The sequence below is a fragment of the Bombina bombina genome, chromosome 6, assembly GCF_027579735.1.
Source record: "Bombina bombina isolate aBomBom1 chromosome 6, aBomBom1.pri, whole genome shotgun sequence".
NCBI lineage: Eukaryota > Metazoa > Chordata > Amphibia > Anura > Bombinatoridae > Bombina > Bombina bombina.
The window spans coordinates 557458905-557481905 of record NC_069504.1 but is presented as its reverse complement, the minus strand read 5'-3'; the positions used below and the strand labels follow the sequence as shown (position 1 = coordinate 557481905).

The 23001-nt window shown below is 40.0% G+C and overlaps 1 protein-coding gene across 3 annotated transcripts in view; it reads left to right on the top strand.

The window, feature by feature from the left end:
• The window catches only part of NEDD4 (NEDD4 E3 ubiquitin protein ligase), a 430182-nt gene that overhangs the window by 286889 nt on the left and 120292 nt on the right, over positions 1 to 23001 (top strand). For all 3 annotated transcript variants that reach the window (XM_053717506.1, XM_053717505.1, XM_053717503.1), the window contains 2 exons: positions 9832 to 9893; positions 20322 to 20424. In XM_053717506.1, the coding sequence (XP_053573481.1) occupies positions 9832 to 9893; positions 20322 to 20424 (165 nt within the window). The remainder of the gene's footprint in view (positions 1 to 9831; positions 9894 to 20321; positions 20425 to 23001) is intronic.

The following is a 23001-nucleotide window of genomic DNA, read 5'->3' as shown; positions in this document are numbered from 1 at the left end:
TTTGTTATTTTCAAATGGTACCGGAGTTGTACTATTTTAGCCTAAGGCAGAAAGTTGAAGAAGAGTCTGCCTGTGGTCTTTGATGATCTTAGCAGGTTGTAACTAAGATCCATTGCTGTTCTCACACATAACTGAAGAGATGGGTAACTTCAGCTGGGGGAATAGCGTGCAGGGTCTCCTGCTTTGAGGTATGTGCAGTTTTAAATTTTTCTAGAGAAATGATAAGCTAGAAAATGCTGACAATACCGGATTTATTTAAGGTAAGCCTGATTACAGTGATTTAATAACGACTGGTATCATGCTTGCTGTAAAGGGTAATATTTTTATTATTTACTCACATTACTGAATAGATATAACGTTTGCTTGAGGTGTATAAACGTTTATTTCATATTGGGGATAAAACTTTATTCTGGGGCCCAGTTTTTCCACATGGCTGACTAGATTTTGCCTAGGGATAGTTTTTTAAGGCCCTCTCACTGTGAGTACAGGTTGGGAGGGGCCTATTTTCCATTAGTTTTTGCAGCTTGAGACATCCAGCTTCCCTGAAGGAGTCCCCTGAACATATAGGACCTCTCTAAAGGGTTTTGTGCCTTCCAAAGTCGTTGTATGGGCAGGTAGGGCCACAGTAGAGCTGTGGCAGTTTGTTGTGACTGTTTAAAAACGTTTATATAGTTTTTTTGATCCGGTTTTGAAACTAAGGGGTTAATCATCCATTTGCAAGTGGGTGCAATGCTCTCTCAGTCTATTATACACACTGTAAAAATTTCGTAAGATTTACTGCTTTTTTCACTGTTTTGCAGTTTCTGTGATTGTTTTTTTCTCTTAAAGGCACAAAAGCTTGCTGGTCTCATTACTAGTCTGTTTAAACATGTCTGACATAGAGGAAACTCATTGTTCATTATGTTTAGAAGCCATTGTGGAACCCCCTCTTAGAATGTGTACCAAATGCACTGATTTTACTATAGATTACAAAGACCATATTCTGGCTTTAAAAAAGTTTATCACCAGAAGAAATTGACAAGGAGGAAGTTATGCCGTCTAACTCTCCCCACGTGTCAGATCCTATAAATCCCGCTCAGAGTACATCTAGCGCGCCCTTTGCGTATACCTTGCAAGACATGGCGGCAGTTATGAATCATACCCTTACAGAGGTATTATCTAAACTGCCAGGATTGCAAGGAAAGCGAGACAGCTCTGGGACTAGAATAAATACAGAGCTCTCTGACTCTTTAGTAGCTATCTCTGATACACCCTCACAATATAATGAAGCTGAAGCAGGGGAGCTTCAATCTGTGGGTGATTTTTCTGATTCAGGGAAGATACTTCAATCTGATTCTGATATGTCTACATTTAAATTTAAGCTTGAACACCTCCGCGTATTGCTCAGGGAGGTTTTAGCAACTCTGGACGACTGTGACACTATTGTAGTCCCAGAGAAATTATGTAGATTGGATAAATACTATGCAGTACCTACTTACACTGATGTTTTTCCAATCCCTAAAAGGTTTTCTGAAATTATTACTAAGGAATGGGATAGACCAGGTGTACCATTCTCTCCCCCTCCTGTTTTTTAAAAGATGTTTCCTATAGACGCCGCTACACGGGACTTATGGCAGACGGTCCCTAAGGTGGAGGGAGCAGTTTCTACTCTAGCTAAGCGTACCACTATCCCTGTCGAGGACAGTTGTGCTTTTCTAGATCCAATGGATAAAAATTAGAGGGTTACCTTAAGAAATTTTTTATTCAACAAGGTTTTATTCTCCAGCCTCTTGCATGCATTGCCCCAGTCACTGCTGCTGCGGCTTTCTGGTTTGAGTCTCTAGAGGAGGCTCTACAGGTTGAAACCCCGTTGGAAGATATTATTGACAAGCTTAGGGCCCTTAAGCTAGCCAATTCATTTGTTTCTGACGCCGTTGTTCATTTAACCAAGCTAACGGCTAAAAATTCAGGTTTTGCTATTCAGGCGCGTAGGGCGCGCTATGGCTTAAATCCTGGTCAGCTGACGTGACTTCAAAGTCTAAACCTCTCAACATTCCCTTCAAAGGACAGATCCTATTCGGGCCTGGACTGAAGGAGATCATTTCTGACATCACTGGAGGAAAAGGTCACGCCCTTCCTCAAGACAGGTCAAACAAATTAAGGACCAAACAGTCTAGTTTTCGGCCCTTTCGAAACTTCAAGAGTGGCGCAGCTTCAACTTCCTCTAACACAAAACAAGAGGGAACTTTTGCCCAGTCTAAGCCGGTATGGAGACCTAACCAGGCTTGGAACAAGGGGAAACAGGCCAAGAAGCCTGCTGCTGCCTCTAAGACAGCATGAAGGAGCAGCCCCCGATCCGGAAACGGATCTAGTAGGGGGCAGACTCTCTCTCTTCGCCCAGGCTTGGGCAAGAGATGTCCAGGATCCCTGGGCATTGGAAATTGTGTCCAAGAGTTATCTTCTGGAATTCAAAACCTCTCCCCCAAAAGGGAGATTTCATCTCTCACTTTTATCTGCAAACCAGATAAAGAGAGAAGCATTCTTACATTGTGTTCAAGATCTCCTAGTTATGGGAGTGATCCACCCAGTTCCGCAGGAGGAACAGGGACAGGGCTTTTATTCAAATCTGTTTGTTGTTCCCAAGAAAGAGGGAACATTCAGACCAATCTTAGATCTCAAGATCTTAAATTTCTCAGAGTCCCATCTTTCAAGATGGAGACTATTCGAACCATCCTTCCTATGATCCAGGAGGGTCAATACAGGCACTACCAGTTTGTGGCTCTTCCCTTCGGGTTGGCCACGGCACCAAGAATCTTTACAAAGGTTCTAGGGTCCCTTCTAGCGGTCCTAAGGCCGCGGGCTATAGCAGTAGCCCCTTACTCAGACGACATTCTGATACAGGCGTCGACTTTTCAAGTTGCCAGGTCTCACACGGACATTGTTCTGGCATTTCTGAGGTCGCATGGGTGGAAAGTGAACGAAGAAAAAAGTTCTCTATCCCCTATCACAAGAGTTTCCTTCCTAGAAACTCTAATATATTCTGTAGAAATGAAGATTTACCTGACAGAGGCCAGGTTGTCAAAACTTCTAAATTCCTGCCGTGTTCTTTATTCTACTTCTCGCCCTTCAGTGGCTCAGTGTATGGAAGTAATCGGCTTAATGGTAGCGGCAATGGACATAGTGCCGTTTGCCCGCCTACATCTCAGACCGCTGCAACTCTGCATGCTCAGTCAGTGGAATGGGGATTACACAGATTTGTCCCCTCTACTAAATCTGGATCAAGAGACCAGGGATTCTCTTCTCTGGTGGTTATCTCGGGTCCATCTGTCCAAGGGTATGACCTTCCGCAGGCCAGATTGGACAATAGTAACGACAGATGCCAGCCTTCTGGGCTGGGGTGCAGTCTGGAACTCCCTGAAGGCTCAGGGCTTGTGGACTCAGGAGGAGACACTCCTTCCGATAAACATTCTGGAACTAAGAGCGATATTCAATGCTCTTGAGGCTTGGCCTCAGCTAGCTGCGGTCAGGTTCATCAGATTTCAGTCGGACAACATCACGACTGTAGCTTACATCAACCATCAAGGGGGAACAAGGAGTTCCCTAGCAATGTTGGAGGTTTCAAAAATAATTCTATGGGCAGAGGTTCACTCTTGCCATCTATCAGCTATCCATATCCCAGGAGTAGAGAACTGGGAGGCGGATTTTCTAAGTCAACAGACTTTTCATCCGGGGGAGTGGGAACTCCATCCGGAGGTGTTTGCACAGTTGATTCAACTTTGGGGCAAACCAGAACTGGATCTCATGTCGTCTCGTCAGAACGCCAAGCTTCCTTGTTATGGGTTCAGGTCCAGGGATCCCAAGGCAGCGCTGATAGATGCTCTAGCAGCGCCTTTGGTCTTTCAACCTGGCTTATGTGTTTACACCGTTTCCTCTGCTCCCTCGTCTGATTGCCAAGATCAAGCAGGAGAGAGCTTTGGTGATTTTGATAGCTCCTGCGTAGCCACGCAGGACTTGGTACGCAGATCTGGTGGACATGTCATCCTTTCCACCTTGGACTCTGCCGCTGAGGCAGGACCTTCTACTTCAAGGTCCATTCAAACATCCAAATCTAATTTCTCTGCGTCTGACTGCTTGGAGATTGAACGCTTGATTCTATCAAAGCGTGGTTTTTCCTAGTCGGTCATTGATACCTTAATTCAGGCTCGAAAGCCTGTCACCAGGAAAATTTATCATAAGATATGGTGTAAATATCTTCATTGGTGTGAATCCAAGGGTTACTCATGGAGTAAAGTCAGGATTCCCATGATATTGTATTTTCTCCAAGAAGGATTGGAGAAGGGATTGTCAGCTGGTTCCTTAAAGGGACAGATTTCTGCTCTGTCTATTCTTTTGCACAAGCATCTGGCGGATGTTCCAGACGTTCAGGCGTTTTGTCAGGCATTAGTTAGAATCAAGCCTGTGTTTAAACCTGTTGCTCCGCCATGGAGTTTAAATTTAGTTCTTAAAGTTCTTCAAGGGGTTCCGTTTGAACCCCTGCATTCCATAGATATCAAGCTTTTATCTTGGAAAGTTCTGTTCTTGGTAGCTATCTCTTCGGCTCGAAGAGTTTCAGAGTTATCTGCCTTGCAGTGTGATTCCCCTTATCTGATCTTCCATGCAGATAAGGTAGTTTTGTGTACCAAACCTGGGTTTCTTCCTAAGGTGGTATCCAATAAGAATATCAATCAAGAGATTGTTGTTCCGTCACTGTGTCCTAATCCTTCTTCAAAGAAGGAACGTCTATTACACAATCTTGACGTGGTTCGTGCTTTAAAGTTTTATTTACAAGCTACTAAAGATTTTTGTCAACTCTGGACAGAGGAAAGGCCAAAAGGCTTCAGCAACTTCTCTTTCTTTTTGGTTAAGAAGTATAATCCGCTTAGCTTATGAGACTGCTGGCCAGCAGCCTCCTGTAAGAATTACAACTCATTCCACTAGAGCGGTGGCTTCCACATGGGCTTTTAAAAATGAGGCTTCTGTTGAACAGATTTGTAAGGTGGCGACTTTGTCTTCGCTTCATACTTTTTCTAAATTCTACAAATTTGATACTTTTGCTTCTTCGGAGGCTATTTTTGGGAGAAAGGTCTTACAGGCAGTGGTGCCTTCCGTTTAAGCGCCTGCCTTGTCCCTCCCTTCATCCGTGTCCTATAGCTTTGGTATTGGTATCCCACAAGTAATGGATCAATCCGTGGACTGGATACACCTTACAAGAGAAAACAAAATTCATGCTTACCTGATAAATTTATTTCTCTTGTGGTGTATCCAGTCCACGGCCCGCCCTGTCATTTTAAGGCAGGTGTTTTTTAATTTTTAAACTACAGTTTTAAACTAGGTTTTCTAGTATGAACACATCATCTCCCAAGAATCATTTTTCTTCATCACCTTACTGGAAGGAAGAAATGCAATGGTTACTTTTCTATATTTAAAGGTACATAAAACCAGGGATCGTCAAACCCAGGACCCGGTCTTCTTGAATTTTATCTCTGGCTCCTATCTTTTGGGTCCTTCAATAAAAGATCAACTTTTTATACCCATAAGTGCTGGTGATATACATGATTTTTCCTATCTTTTGGGGTTATTCTCCCTATATCTATATACAAATAACACTGTCTGGCTCTTAAATATTGTTACTGGCTCCTGACTTTTAAACAGATTTGTCGACCCCTGCACGATAAATGTTAATTGCACAGCTGTACATGTCATATTATTACAAGCAGTTTGTTTGCAATATTCATGTTGTGGTTTTTTTTTCATTTATTGGTTTGTATTTGACTTTTTCCATACAAACTGTAAATAATACAACATGTCAACTAGCATACAATAGATACAATGTGGTAATTAACATGAAATACAGGAAGCGGAGTTACAGCATAACTGAATCTTGTATACAATGAACAGCCTGTATTTCTACTAGGGCTTTGAGAACAGCTATAAGCAAATGTAAGTTTGAGTCCCATCAGTCCTTATGAATTATAAAGGCATTGCTTAAGATGGTGCTACGAATGCATTACATGATGTTTTTATACATGAAGTACTTTTACAACAATCGTCTGCAGCCATAAGAAGAAAGAAAAGAGAAGAAAAATAAAAAATAAAAAAATGGTGATTTGATCAAGGATGAAGGGAGGAAGCCGGACCAAAGAAAAAAGTAAAAAGAAAGAGGGCAAGAAGAGGGAACTACCTGGGAGAACATGATTTTATGACATTTCACAAAATCTCTGTATTTAAGGAGCCAATAAAGTCTAAAATCCCCTATAAAATTTGATGTCTTGGAACATAGTTAATTTGTTTTTTGTTTTTTTTTGTTTTCAAAGCTTTATTGAAATTAGACGTTAATTTGTTTTTTATAATGTATGCGTATTCTTAAAGAGCCAACAATTCTTACTTTCTCTCTTTCCATTCTACTAAACTGGGAATCAAAGTCGACTTCAAATCCTCAATGTAATTACAAGGCTGCTACAAACTCACAGCAACAGGTTCAGCATCCAGGGCAACATGTGATGATGTCACCCGCCAGTATTCCATTCACACAGGAAAGGTGCTAGCTGGATAAAGCAGAGAACTACACTGCTGAATTAAAGGGACACTCAAGTCAAAATGAAATGTTCATGATTCAGATAGAGCATGCAATTTTATAGAACTTTAACAAAATGTGCACAGTCTTTTTATATTTACACTTTTTGAGTCACCTGCTCCTACTGAGCATGTGCAAGAATACATAGCATATATGTATATGCACTTGTGATTGGCTGATGGCTGTCACATGATACACGAGGAGTGGAAATAGGCCAAACTTGCATTATCTTTTTATTATGTATTTGTTGATTATGACGATCTACTCTATTTACAGGTCTTTTAAGCCCCTAAAGTAGAGAAATGGCTGTGCATCAGTAGAAAATGTAAAAATCCAATTTTTTTGCATTCTTGTAAAAAATTGAAGCAGGCATGGAGCAAGTACATGGTCTGAGGTGTTTTGCGCCCCTTAGTAGCACTTAAATCATAGACTCAATCTCAGTGAGAAAGGCTTATGTGTTTTTAAACAGAGAATTTTCATGTTTCAGGCTGTATCCTATATTATCACTTGCTACCTCTTATATACCATTAATATTTGTCTGGAATCAATTAATTAACTCATCCTTCCAATGGAGATGTCTTCCTTTTCCATTTGCACTGCCATTGTTTATGGCTTACTGTTATCCTGGTTATCTATTATTATTGCATTTAGAAATTGAAATCATAATTTTCTTTCTCAGGATAAAAAGAATAAACTAAAAGGTTTTCTGAATCTATCTCTAAAATGGAGAATCATTTTGTTAGCATCTGTAAATAAATCCAGAAAACAGGCACATTTCTTGGAGACATCTGAAACTGATTAACATTGAACTGATGCAAACGATGATATACCAGTCTCAATGCTTAAATTAATATTTTTCAATTGAAATAATTTTGTAAAAAATAAGAGGATATACACGTGAACAGGTTGAAGCAAAAAAGACTTCCCTGTCTTTTGTTTGATAAATTGATGCTTATTGGTAGTACAGATTTTCTAAACTAAACAAAAAAACAGGCAAGCGCTATGACTCTTCTAATAATATGTATGTTTTAGAAGCTACTATGTACAAAATGTCAGAATTGCTTTTTAGACAGTTGCACCAAAAATATGGTTTAACTCATTCAGATTAAAACCTCAGAGTTACACTTTATGGCCAAAAGTATGTGGACACCTGACTATCACATCTATATGAGCTTGTTAAACATCCAGTTCCAGAACCATGGTCATTAATAATGAGTTCCCACTCCCACCCTTGAGGCTATAATGGCTGGCACTCTTTTGAGAAGACTTTCCACAAAATTTTGGAGTATGTCTTTGGAATTTTGTTGCATTCAATAAAAAAGCATGTGCAAGGTCAGGCACTGATGTTGGCAAAGAAGATCTGTCTGTCGATCTGTGTTCCATTTAATTCCAAAGGTTTTCATTGGGGTTGAGGTCAGGGCTCTGTGCAGGCCACTCGAGTTCCTCCAAACTAAACTCATCAAACCATGTCTTCATGAACCACACTTTGTGCGCAGGGGTACAATCAAGCTGAAACAGGGAAGGGCCTACCCCAAACTGTTGCCATAAAGTTGGAAGCACCCAATTGTATAAAATGTCTTTGTATCCTGTTTCATTAAGATGGTCCTTCACTGGGACTAAGAGGCCCAGCGTAACCCTGAAAAACATCCCCAGCTCATTATCCCTCCTCCACAAAACTACAGTAGGAATTGTGCATTCTGGTAGATAGCATTCTCCTGGCATCTGCCTCTGCCTCACCCAGATTCTACCATCATTCTGCCAGATAGTAAACCATGATTCATCCCTCCAGTGAACACATTTCCACTGCTCCAGCCCACACTTGGCATTCCGCATGTAGATATGAGGCTTGTTTACAGCTGTTATGCCATAGAAACCAATTCACGAAGCTCTGAACGCACAGTTATTTTGCTGATGTTGCTTCCAGAGGCATTTTGGAACTCTGTAGTGAGTGATTCAGCAGATGATAGGTGATTTTTACTTGTCAACACACTTCAGCATTCAGAAGACACTGTCTGTGTGTGCTGTTGTATATGCTTCCACTTCACAATAACAACACTTACAGATGACTAGGGCAGATGTAGTGGAGCTGAAATTGTGCTGGATTTTTTTGCACCTGTTAGCAATTTGGTGTGGCTGATACACTTGAACTCAATAATTAGTACTGGTCTCTACATACTTTTGGCCATATAGTGTATCCATCTATTCCTCAGTACAAGGAAAAATTGTGGCTGGGAAAAAAAACCCAAAAAACAGGCAAACCCAATGGCACAGATCCCAGTGAAGGGTGATGAGATAAACATATTCTCCAGAGTTTTCAACTTGTTTATAAAACCATAAAGTGATGGTTTTAAATCCTTTTAGGTGTTTTTCAGCTCAGTACTTAATTGCTGATGCAGTCTCTGCATAAACAAAAACGACTTCAATGTCCCTTTTAAAAGTTTCAAAAGTTACAAAAAACACAAACAAATAGCATTTATCTGATGTTTGTGATTAAACCAAGCAGTTTCTAGCAGTGGCCTGATTTCCTTAATACCCAAGATTCCAGTGAACAAAAGCAAATTCACTAAGGTTAGTAAATTCCTTTTGTCTCTGTGAATCTGCTCTATTAAACAATATAGGAATTATGTGTTTTACTGTAGCATTCTGTGAAAGCTCAGTGAGCAGAGAGTAAGTTATTTCAAGGACATGCCATGAACTTTCTATATATCTCATAGTTTCACAGGAATGTGTCGGCAGCTCTTCAGTGCCAGGGAGGTATGGCATACGTTACTTTTCAGTGAGCTGCTAGTGTTTTGACAGTCATTCGACTGATGCACAGTTGCTACTTCAAAGAAAAATATTTCGCTGGGAAATACACTGAATAGTGTTGGATTATACTGCCTGAAATTGCTGCAAAACAACAGTGCACATAATAACAAGGGCCTCTGTTTACTTGACTGTAAATAATAATAAAACCCACATACTTTCCTTGTTATTGCAAACCTTGATTATGTGATTATCCGTGCATTCTATAATAATAATTTGCTGCATGCCTTCTGCTGTTCTTTGGAATCACCCACTATTATCATACAGTATTAAAATAAGAGAATTCATATTTTTATCTGCTAGGAAACAGTTTTTACTTTACTACTAAGCAGTTAGTGCTGCCCAACACTCTACAAATAACTGATAATAATAATAATATTTCTTTCAAAACGTTTTTTTTTTGTGTGTGTGTGATTTTTACTGTTTTTATCCAGACAGAAAATCCACGGTTGGAGCGACCATATACATTTAAGGACTTCATTCTTCACCCAAAAAGGTAAATGAAAGTTCAATTATATATATATTACTATCTGCAAAGGGAATACAGTTTACAGGAAAGAAAGCTTAATATATAAATATATATATATATATATATATATATATATATATATATATATATATATATATATATATAAAACAAGTGATATCAGCACATTAAAGTGTTAGTAATACTTAATTAGGGCTGTATCCTGAGTTCAAGTATATCAGGGTACAGATGCACAAGGATAGTACTTGATTAAATAAGTGGCAATAGAGCAATACAGACTATCCTATCCAGCACAACCTAATTTCTTTAGAAAGTATATAATATAGAAGCTAGTAAAAAGCAAGTACCCACCAAGGAAACAGAAGCAAAATATAGTGAATGTTGAAAACACGAATGGCAATATATTACTGTCACAGCGGCCAAATATCAAGGAAATATAAATTATAACATAGTGCACTATGGAACAGCTAGAGAGCTCTCCACCAAACTATGTAATGATAATAAATAATAACTAGTATTACCATATACAAAAATAAAATATAACTGCTAATGAAAAATATCCTGAAAAACAACAGGCAACAATAGTAGCTAAAGTCAGTTCCATCTCTGCATCATGGATCAGGAGGAGATAAAAGTTCAATAAGAGCTCATGGAGCAAATCGAGATAATGCTATTGTTCCCTGGATTCCCTTTTACCATAGCAATAAAAGCTCTCTTAATAGCACTTCAGAGAATCCTCTCATGGGGTTAATCTTCAGCAGATGGGGTAACACTCGCAGTGTACTCACTCATACATTCCCAGGATGTTCCTGTAGTGGGTGGAAGCCTGTTACCTTGTTCACCGTGCAGTTATCAAATCTTGTGCCAGAAGTCTGTCAGACCTATCTGGTCTTCCTCCTTTGTGGTGTTAACACAGGTTATGCTCACCAGTCATCTCACCATGTGCGGTGTAATCTGCTCTTTGTTTGGATAGTTCACCATGGCTCCTTAGCGCTCTGCAGCGTTAATACTTTATCCTCCTCCTCTGTAGATCCCAAAGCTTGGCCTGCTGAACAAGTAACTGCATGCCAGCTATGCACGTTTCACCCCTTAGGCTCTCAGCCAAGCTTTGGGATCTACAGATGATTTAAAATTCTCTGTTCATCATGAAAACTGAGGCGGAGAGGGAGGATAGGAGGCGGACCAGTGGGCAGACCTGAAAATGCCCACAAAACGGCCATTATTACAGAGATTGCTGAGTGTGTGGGAGCAACAGGCATACATCTGGGAGTGGTGTGGCGGTGGTCAAGCGGTGGTGTGGCGGAGTTCACTAGTTTGTATTATGTACTTTAACTATAACTATTCTTAGTGTTCTGTTATGTACAAAAAATATCTATCCGACGGCGCTAACTCAAAGGACCTAAGCTCCTATAACAAATGGGTCCCTAGTTACCCATAGAAACAAAAACAGTAGAAAGTGTAAGGAGCGCCTAGAATAAAAGGCCAGGTCCAAAGAGGGTGATAGTGGAGTCCAACAGTGATATAGGCTAAAAATATTTAATAACACATATTACAAATACAATAAAGTACATGGATCCATAGTACTAATTAAAAATAATGATAATACGATAATACAATGATGAAATAATACAATGATAATATAGGTAAAAACACACAATATATATACCAATGATAGAAGATGCGGTCAAAAATATAAAAACAAAGATGGAAGGTATGTTCAAAAATGTGTATATAGTATGACCCCTAGGGGTCTAGGGCACAATATGGAGATGATGAATAGGGTGAGAGAATAAAAAGTATGAAAAATATATAGGTGATAATCAAGTGTGTGCAAAATGTGTCCAAAGATGTGCAGAGGTAAATGTGTGTAACAATATCAATATAATCAATAAAATCCAAATGACTGTGCGAAATAAGTCTGTTAGTCCATTGTGAAAAAGGTTATATAATAATCCTAGTGGTCTAGTAATTTCTTATGATCCAAAACAATCCAAGTGATCCAACTGATCCAAATAAGTGATTGTAATCCAAGAGGTGGAAAAACAAAAATGTAAACAACACCAGAATTGGGTAAAAATGTGAAAAACTGTGAAAAAATAATAAGAAAAAATAATCAAAAGTGATTATCAGGTATACCAAATAAGGATAAAATAAAAATAAAAGTAACCAGCATGGATAAAGTCAATAAAAAGCAAAAAACTCCATAACCTGTGAAAACAAAAAGAAAAGGTACAACATAGAGCAGTATTGTTTAAAATAGACTCTAAGTAATAAGAATATAGCTCACCATATATGCCAACGCGTTTCGGCCCACCAATAGGGCCTTTTTCAAGACTTTTTTTTTTTCACAGGTTATGGAGTTTTTTGCTTTTTATTGACTTTATCCATGCTGGTTACTTTTATTTTTATTTTTATTTTATCCTTATTTGGTATACCTGATAATTCACTTTCTACTGTTTTTGTTCTGTTATGTACTACAGAATATCTGTGTGATGTAATATGACAGGCTGCAGGATGTCAGGATTGACCTTGTCAATGCCACAACCGTCATGTTTGCCTGGACAGTCACTCATCTAAATGAATAACAAATGCAGCAGTGTGTGCATTGTACTACCTTTACTGCACTTATACACAAATCACTGCTATTACTGCTGTAAAGTCAGCACTTTTCAGGTTTCTTCATGCTTACACTGCTTCATATGTTAATTGTACCACAGCTAGACTGACTGCCCAAGAAAACATGATAATGTTGTGTCAAAAGACCTAAGAACTGGCTAGTGTCTATCTACTATGTAACCACAACACAGCTAATTTTATTTTAACTATTTTGTGGTTTGTATTTGTATGCTCCCAGAGTGTATTGGACATTGAGAAACATGTACATTAAGATTTTGAAGTGTTAAATAATTTTTATTAATTGAAAAATTAACCCTTTAACGACCAACGACGTACAGGGTACGTCCTACAAAAAACGGTCATTAATGACCAAGGACGTACCCTGTACGTCGTCTGTGGTTTCAGGCGGTGGAAGCGATCCTGATCGCTTCCAGCCGCTTTCATATTATTGCAGTGATGCCTCTATATTGAGGCATCCTGCAATAACATTTTTTAGCCATCTGATGCAGAGAGCCACTCTGTGACCCTCTCTGCATCGGCCATCGATGGCCGCGATCGTTGGTGGGTGGGAACAATTGCAGGGAGGCGGGTGGGCGGCCATCGATGTGGAACTTCGGCAGGCAGTGTGAATTCACTTGCCGGTGCGCGTGGGAGGCGGCGGGTGCGCGCCCGCGATCTGCTCATATGAGCATTTAAGTATAAGATGTGGTGGGAGAGGGGGTAAATGATTAGGAAAAAAGGATGTGGGTCTGGGAGGGGGTAGAGAATTGAGGGCGAGAGCAGCTACACTACAGGGAAAAAAAATAGAAAAAATATTATATATATATATATATATATATATATATAAAATGGGCAAATTTATTCAGACAGCTGCCAGTACCCAAAATGGCAGCAAATAGTGAGCGGGGGGAGGGTTAGAAAGCTGTTTGGGGGGGGGGGGGGGGGGGGCTCAGGGAGGTTGGGTGGTAAAGGGGATCCTACACTGCAGAAAATATATAATTTAAAAAAAACAAAACCCACAAACTTTTCATTTTTATACTGGCAGACTTTCTGCCTGTACTAAAGATGGCGGTGACAATAGTGAGGTGGGGGAAGGAACAGAGCTGTTTGAGAGTAGTCAGGGAGGGATCAGGGGGTGGGAAGTGTCAGTTGGGAGGCTTATCTCTATACTAAAGCTAAAATTAACCCTTCAAGCTCCCTATAAGCTACCCAATTAACCCCATCACTGCTGGGCATAATACAAGTGTGGTGCGCAGCAGCATTTAGGGGCCTTCTAATTACCCAAAAGCAATTCCAAAGCCATATATGTCTGCTATTTCTGAGCAAAGGGGATCCCAGAGAAGCATTTACAACCATTTATGCCATAATTGCACAAGCTGTTTGTAAATAATTTCAGTGAGAAACCTAAAGTTTGTGAAAAAGTTAGTAAAAAAGTAAACAATTTTTTTATTTGATCGCATTTGGCAGTGAAATGGTGGCACGAAATATACCAAAATGGGCCAGGAATCAATACTTTGGGATGTCTACTAAAAAAAAATATATATATACATTTAAACGGTTATTCAGGGATTACTGACAGATATCAGTGTTAAAATGTAACTTATACAAATTTGGGGGGGGAAAAATGGTTTGGAAATAGCAAAGTGCTACTTGTACTTATTGCCCTATAACTTGCAAACAAAGCAAAGAACATGTAAACATTGGGTGTTTCTAAACTCAGGACAAAATTTAGAAACTATTTAGCATGGGTGTTTTTTGGTGATTGTAGATGTGTAACAGATTTTGGTAAAAGTTAGAAAAAGTGTGTTTTTTTCCTCATTTTATAAATTGTTTTATAGTAAATTATAAGATATGATGAAAATAATGGTATCTTTAGAAAGTCCATTTAATGGCGAGAAAAACGGTATATAATATGTGTGGGTACAGTAAATGAGTAAGAGAAAAATTACAGCTAAACACAAACACTGCAGAAATGCAAAAATACCCTTGGTCCCAAATGGTCAGAAAATGGAAAAGTGCTGTGGTCCTTAAGGGGTTAAGGTGTTATTGTCATTTATAAAAAATAATTGAGAGAGAGATTAAGCTTCCTTTCCTGTAAACTGCACTCTCCTTGCAGATGGTAAAACTGCAGAGACCTGTTATGCTAACACCTGTTTTTTTGTGTAATAACACGTTTCTCAATGTGCATAAATATCTATTGCATTACGTTATTATATAAGATGAACTGTGAGAAAAGGGGTGCTATGTTTTAATGACAATGAGGGTGATAAGAGTGTATTAAGGGTGTTGTATATGTATTTCATAAAAATAAGGGTTCTGAGTGAATGGTGTTTATGCACAGAATGGGCAGTGACGCAGGGGGTTACTGTGTGTGCAGTGACAATAAGTGTGCAGTGGCAGCGAGTGTACTGTGTGTCAAGTAACAGTGGTGTGTGTGTCTAATTAGTGTGAAGGCTCTGTGTGTGCAGTGGCTGTGAGGATGTGCAATATGTGTGGGAATAAAGGTAAAGTGTGTGCAGTAATAGTGAGGTTTCTGTGGGTGCAGTGACAGTGAGGGTGTTTTATTTGTGTGTGGTGATAAGGGCTCTGTGTGTGCAGTGACTGTGAGGATGCACAATATGGGTGGGAATAAAGGTAAAGTGTGTGCAGTAATAGTGAGGTTTCTGTGGGTGCAGTGACAGTGAGGGTGTGCTATTTGTGTGTGGTGATAATAAGGGCTCTGTGTGTGCAGTGACTGTGAGGATGCACAATATGGGTGGGAATAAAGGTAAAGTGTGTGCAGTAATAGTGAGGTTTCTGTGGGTGCAGTGACAGTGAGGGTGTGCTATTTGTGTGTAGTGAGAATAAGGGCTCTGTGTGTGCAGTGACTGAGGATGCACAATATGGGTGGGAATAAAGGTAAAGTGTGTGCAGTAATAGTGAGGTTTCTGTGGGTGCAGTGACAGTGAGGGTGTGCTATTTGTGTGTAGTGAGAATAAGGGCTCTGTGTGTGCAGTGACTGTGAGGATGCACAATATGGGTGGGAATAAGGTTAAAGTGTGTGCAGTAATAGTGAGGTTTCTGTGGGTGCAGTGACAGTGAGGGTGTGCTCTGTGTGTGTAGTGAGAATAAGGGCTCTGTGTGTGCAGTGCTGTGAGGATGCACAATATGGGTGGGAATAAAGGTAAAGTTTGTGCAGTAATAGTGAGGTTTCTGTGGGTGCAGTGACCATGAGGGTGTGCTATTTGTGTGTAGTGAGAATAAGGGCTCTGTGTGTGCAGTGCTGTGAGGATGTGCAATATGTGTGGGAATAAAGGTAAAGTGTGTGCAGTAATAGTGAGGTTTCTGTGGGTGCAGTGACAGTGAGGGTGTGCTATTTGTGTGTGGTGATAATAAGGGCTCTGTGTGTGCAGTGACTGTGAGGATGCACAATATGGGTGGGAATAAGGTTAAAGTGTGTGCAGTAATAGTTAGGTTTCTGTGGGTGCAGTGACAGTGAGGGTGTGCTCTGTGTGTGCGCATGGACTCTGTGGGTGCAGTGAGGGGGCTGTGTCACTGTTGGGAGGTCGGCTGGATATGGGAATGCACTTTGGGTAGAGTGTGTGTGTGTGTGTAATGGTAGGAGTGTACCATGGTGTGGGCATTTGCAGCACGGCAGTGACAATACTCCAGATTTCCTGTCAAAGCTGATCACTGTTACCTGGTGAGAAGAGCAGCATGTGTGCACGTGATTGCTATTATTGAAAAGCCATGGGACTGCTGTCCCATCCCTTCCTTAGCCCCAAAATAAGCTAATCCCAAGTATAAAGGGAGAGGTAATCAACTAATGTGTGCTGCATATTAAATAATGTGTTATGCCCTGGAAGGTTACTTCCAGGAGCTTGTTATATTAATGTGCTTGGCACCCTGGGGGTTAAGGTACAAATTAAAATTCCTATGTTCCAGTAAGATACACGATGTGGGTATACAGAAATGTGCCACCTAAATTGATCTATGATCTCAGACAGAGACTAATATAACATTCCGTTCCCAGTATTGTTTATAGGAACATTAACCAATGCCCGTGCTAACTATTCATTTACTTGGAATTGTTATATGTGTTGGTCTTAATCGGTTTCTCTGTTTTATGAGCTGTGCATTGTTTAAGACATTACTATAAAAATGTTTAGTCAGGTGAAATAGCAGATTTTCTTTTATTTGATGGTTTCCAAAGTGTAACAGTTGTGCTACCTTTTTATTCATTACCTGTTTTTCTTTTTATATATTTTTGCACATTTATTTGCATAAGTCCTTAATGCCCCATTTCAAACAAAGCACTTTTCATTTTGTGCAAAGGTTCCAGTGTTTAACAGTTATGATTTCACTTTGGGCAGTGGAATGGAATGTCTTTGAATTTTTTTCTGACCACATTCTGCAGTTCAGAAAAAAAGTGTTTATTCAGTTTTTACCTTGTATTTTATGTTTATTAAAGTTAGATAATTTGATGTAGTTATTTAGTAAATGTATGTGGCTGTTCTAGAACATTTCTGTTGGCTATTAATTCATATTTCCAGAAGAAATAATAAGTAACAGAATAATTCTATTAATACTTTGTGGTCCTTTCTAACCTTTTGCCAGCTCATTGCAAGATTTATATATATATATATATATATATATATATATATATATATATATATATATATATATATATATATATACACACGTAAAATTGAACTCGGATTTCTATAAATCTTAATAATTTAGAAACAACTGTATGTTGGTGTTTATATTTGGGTTTACCTTTGCTGTTTTGGCAGCCTATGAATGGTTCTAGGGACAGTAAACACCTTATAATTGGAAAGACAGTTCTTTTGTATTGCTATAGAAAAACATATAAGCAAAATGTAAACTTTTTTTTAGAACAAATTAACATGTTGTTTGCTGCAATTGTTTTTTATTAGCCAAACTCTACCCACCATGTGTCTTTTTTGGAGGTGCCTATCTAGGCTTTAGTCTGCAGACAACAGGCTAGCCATGGTCCTAATTTTAGTATAAAGTGCATGGTTTTACAGTTGTTAAAACCAATTAGGGAATAATATGTAGCAGGATTCAGATAAAACGTGATTTTAAACAACCTTCCAATATACTTCCATTATCTATTTTGTTTTGTTCTCCTTTGTTTAAAATAGATACCGAGGTAGGCTCAGGAGCTGTTAATTTTGTGGCTGAACATATATACCTCATGTTATTGGCTCACCATTTCTTCACCTAGCTCCTATTAGTGCATTGCTGCTTCTTCAACAAAGGATACCAAGGAAATTAAGCAAATTAGAGAATAAAAGTAAATTGTAAAGTTGTTTATAATTGTAGTCTCTATCTGAATCATAAAATAAAAATGTTGAGTTTCATGTTCCCTTAACTCCTTCACCCAATTCAACGTGTATATATACGTGGTGCGGTACTTTGGCTATTGTACCGCACCATGTATATATATATATATATATATATATATATACACGTTGTCGCTTCAGGATGCTCCAGCACTCTAGGCTGTTAAGTTACATCCGAGATCTGGTGCTCCTGAAGCTTCAGGCATCTGCTGCATATGGAGCCGGAGCGCGATTGGTGCTCCACCTCCATATGAGGGCAGATGCCTGATCGTTATATCTGTAGCGATCTTCTGCTGGAGCCGTTGGGAGGTGTGTGCAGGAGGCGGGTGGATGGCCCAGCAGGGAAGGCGGGAGGAAGTGGGAGGGCCCTATGCTACGGAAAATTTAAAATAAAGGGACAGGGAGAGATGGGCCATCTACCCTACAGAAAAGGAAATCTGCGGGTGTGGGGGCCCCCTAACTAAAGATCGCGGGTGGGGGTTACACTACACTACAGAAAACATTAAAAAAAAAATGGTTTTATAGGTACTGACAGACAGCTGCCAGTACCCAAGATGGTGCCTAATAGTTAGAGGGGGGAGGTTTAGAGAGCTGTTTGGGTGGGATTAGGGAGGTTGTGGTTTAAGGGAGAATTCTACACTGGAGAAATAAAGAAGGGAAAAAAATGCTTTTTGTCTGGAATTCCCGGTAGTGAAAGGGTTAAAGGGGCAGTAAAGTCATAATTAGACATTCGTGTTTTAGACAAAGCATACCATTTTAAACAACTTTCCAATATACTTCTATTATTTAATTTGCTTCCTTCTCTTGTTATTCTTTGCTGGAAGATTTATCTAGTATAAACTCGGGATCAGCAAATAACCTAGGTTCTAGCTGCTGATTGGTGGCTGCATATATAAAATGATTGTCATTGGCTCACCCATGTGTTCAGTTAGAAAGCAGTAGTGCACAGCTGCCAGTACCTAAGATGGTGCCTAACAGTTAGAGGGGGGAGGTTTAGAGAGCTGTTTGGGGGGGATTAGGGAGGTTGGGGTGTAAGGGAGGATCCTACACTGGAGAAATATAGAAGTAAAAAAAAATGTATTTAAAAAAAAAAAATCCTTATTTTTTTCTTACTGGCAGACTGTGTTCCAGTACCTAAGATGGGGGTTACCAGTGGGGGGTGGGGGAGGGAAGAGTTCTGTTTGGGAGGGATCAGGGAGAGTCAGGTAGGAGGCTAATATCTACACTAAAGCTAACATTAACCTTTTAAGCTACATAATTAACTTCTTCACTGCCGGGAATAATAGAAGTGTGGTGCGCAGCTGCAATTAGCGGCCTTCTAATTACCAAAAAGAAATGGGAAAGCCATATATGTCTATTATTTCTGAACAAAGGGGATCCCAGAGAAACTTTTACAAACATTTGTAAATTGTAAATCATTTCTGTGAGAAACCCAAAGTTTGTGAAAAAGTACCACATTTCTTTTTTTGATGGCATTTGGCGGTGAAATGGTGGCATGAAATATACCAAAATGAGCCTAGATCAATACCTTGGGTTGTCTACTTAAAAAATATATATATAGGTTTGATAGGTAAATAAAAAAAAGGCTCTGTTTATGTTTAAATGGAGTAATAGCAAAAATGCTAAAAATGCTCTGGTATTTTGTGCAAGTTTTTGTCTGGAATTCCCGGTAGTGAAAGGGTTAAAGGGGCAGTAAAGTCATAATTAGACATTCATGTTTTAGACAAAGCATACAATTTTAAACAACTTTCCAATATACTCCTATTATTTAATTTGCTTCCTTCTCTTGTTATTCTTTGCTGGAAGGTTTATCTAGTATAAACTCAGGATCAGCAAATAACCTAGGTTCTAGCTGCTGATTGGTGGCTGCATATATAAAACGATTGTCATTGGCTCACCCATGAGTTCAGTTAGAAAGCAGTAGTGCATTGCTGCTCCTTCAACAAATGATACCAAGAAAATTAAAAAAAAATTGATAATAGAAGTAAACTGGAAAGTTGTTTAAAATTGTATGTTCTACCTAATTCGTGAAAGAAAAATTTGGGGTTTCATGTCCCTTTAAGAAGTCTGCAGGGTGTATTTCAAGTTCTAATAATTGGCAAAATCCACAATTTTCAGAGCTAAATTACATGAAAAGGGGGCAAATAAGCAATGTAAGTAAAGTTGTTTTACTATACATAACTAAACATTTTATAATATCTCAAGGTGTTTACTGTCAGGCCATGTTTACTAAGCTGCATGATTTTGGTAGAAACACTCTATTTAACTTGACTTTAAAACAAGGGTATGAGAGTTTTTTTCAGTAGCCAACTGAGTAAATTGGAGACTACAGTGCGTAGCTTGTTTAACTGCAAGACAGAGCAGTTTATAGTTCATTCCCCTAGATGCCCTCTGGCGTTGGGAGGGGTTGTTTTGTTAATATGTATATTTTTGTAGCGGACTGTGTAGTAATGGATATGTTCTTTCTTGGCAGTCAAAAATCTAAAGTTAAAGGAAATCTTAGACTAAAAATGACTTATTTGCCTAAAACCAATGGAACTGATGAAGAAAATGCAGAACAGGCTGAAGAGCCTGAGGTAAGTTTTACATTTACAAACAACTACAAATGAAACTTGTTGTTTTTTTGTTGTTGATGTGCAACTTGTTTTTCTTCATAAATGGAAAGAGTCCACAGCTGCATTAATTACTTTTGGGGAAACAGAACCTGGCCACCAGGAGGAGGCAAAGACACCCCAGCCAAAGGCTTAAATACTCCTCCCACTTCCCTCATCCCCCAGTCATTGTTTGCCTTTCGTCCCAGGAGGTTGGCAGAGAAGTGTCAGAAGTTTGAGATAGTCTCTTATGAAGGGTAGTACTCTTCGAAATGGGACTGGAGTTTTAAGTAATCCTATCAGTCTCTCAGTGACAGCCTGGATAAAAGTTAATGTCCGGAGATGCAGGGAGAATCTTTCTGCAAAACCATCCCGACTCATATTAACAACTCCACAAGCAATCGGCGTTGTCGAGCTTCACTTTGCTGCCTGCTTTCTTCTCTTAAGTCCATGGCGGAGGCGTTGCTACTATCCGTCACACTTGAAGGGCCGTGTTCCTGTTCCACGGCGTGGATTCCGGTAAGATTGTTTTATTTTACTTCTTCATGAATATACCGTAACTCATAATGAAAATACAGGGTCTCAGTGGGACTCCTTTGGTATCTTGGAATCAAGGGTTAATATCTCCTGAGGGGGATTATTGAACAGGTTTTTTTTTAATCATGTTTGTTATGTGATTCAGCCTGCTTATGTGTAGTGTTATCTGGGCACATGGCTTTTGGAACATAACAGCCTTGAGAAGTGACGAGACCTTAATGGTTGGGTGCGCTTTTTTTGGACTGTACGGTTCATCTTGTGATCGGGCGTGTTTACGTCTGGTTTCTCATTTTCGCATTCCTTACTGTGTGACGATGGAGAAATTCCGGTCTGCTGGTGTCTGGTTCGTAGGAGGTGGTGAGTGCCCCAGCCATTGTGGGTGTCAGGTGCTGTTTTACATTTTTTACTATATATATATATATATATATATAGTGCATCTTTTTGGTATTCTTATCCAGTTATGGAGGACTCTGATGTTGAAACTGTTCGACTTTCGGATTCAGATCCTTCGTCCTGTGATGAATGCGAATTGGCCCTGTTGACACAGGTCAGTCGGTTATGTTCGGTAAGCCACAATAGAGCGCCTTGTTCCTCTGGCTCGGGGAATCAAGGGATGGCTGAGCCATCCACCTCTGGGGGTCCTGTCCTTCAAGAGGCGAGTTCCCTACCGCTTCATATTACTACACGTGCAGATAACCCAGCTTATGTTTATTCCTCCTCAGCGGGTGGCTTTTTCCCCCCTCCCCAAAAGTCCAAATGTTTATTTGCGATTGTGCTCGTGCCCTATTGTCCCGGGTTTCACGGCCATGGGAGGGCCTGTACAGTTCCCTGCGGGGGTAGCTGTCCCTGAGTGTTGTGCTTTTTGTTACAGATGGGGACGCCTTCGTGTGTTACTCAGACATGTTTTTGAGTTGTTAGGGGACCCTATCCTTAATGGATACGGGACTCCTCAGTCTTCTACTTCGAAAGGCTCACCTCAGTAGACATGAGGGGATGACGTAATCTCCTTCTAGTCTTGTTGTTGAAATCTTTCCCAGTATTGTGAAAAAACAGGGTTCCCATTGGGCTGGTCCTGTGGGTATTTCTGTCTCTTTTTGGGCATAAACCTAAGGCTTGCCTTCCATTTTATTTTATCCGGTTAGGATCATTTTATTTTATGGTTTTATGTTTCCTTCGGGAACTTTCTCTGTTATCGAAACTCGCTATTTACTCCTGCGGAAGTTTGTTAAGGGACATGTTTTAGTCCTCTGTTTGTCTGTTTTTCCTTCTCCCTCTCTGAGGGCGAATTTGTGTAACTTGACAGTATGGCCCTGGTTGCAGGCGGGTCCTGCTTGGGTTCGAATCTTCTATCTCGTGACTTGGTTCAGACACATGGCGCCTGCTCTGCCGGGCTGGTCCGATTGAGGCGCTGAGTTATCACAATATTATTTGTGTTTTCTATTTACAAGTTTTCAGCTAAGCATCTGAAGAGGACTTGTGGGTCCATGAGGCAAATAGGATTGAGTTCAGTCCTTATTAGCTTTCACTCTGGGTGACTGGGTCAGTGTAGTTCCACTGCGTCTCTCTCTGTTGTTTCCAATAATTTTGGGACCTAGAGCACTCCTTCCCACGTGGTTGGATGGTTGGAGGGCCTCGTGCCTCCTTTCCGCCATTTTAGGCAGTTTTGCCTTCAGAGGCTCTAGGACTTGTTCCTTTAGTGGTTCTCTTCTTCATTGAGAACTGTTGGACTTGTCCATTTTCTCCTTGTGGGTTTGGTCACCTTACGGGGACCTGCTTCCTTCGGGAGACGGTTGTCTCCTTTTAGGGACATTATGCAGAGGGGTTCCTCCTAGGCTCCGCTAAGGGGTTCTTCCCGTGGTTGGGGATGTTCTGCATCTTTTCCTTGGGTGTTGTCCTCTGATTTTGTATCTGAGGTGATGGGAGACTAGCTGTTGCTCTGTTCGGGGTACTTTGTCCTCCAATGTATCCCCTTGATCTTGATAGTCGAGCCTGTTAGGCTCTAGATATATACAACCTTGTGATGCC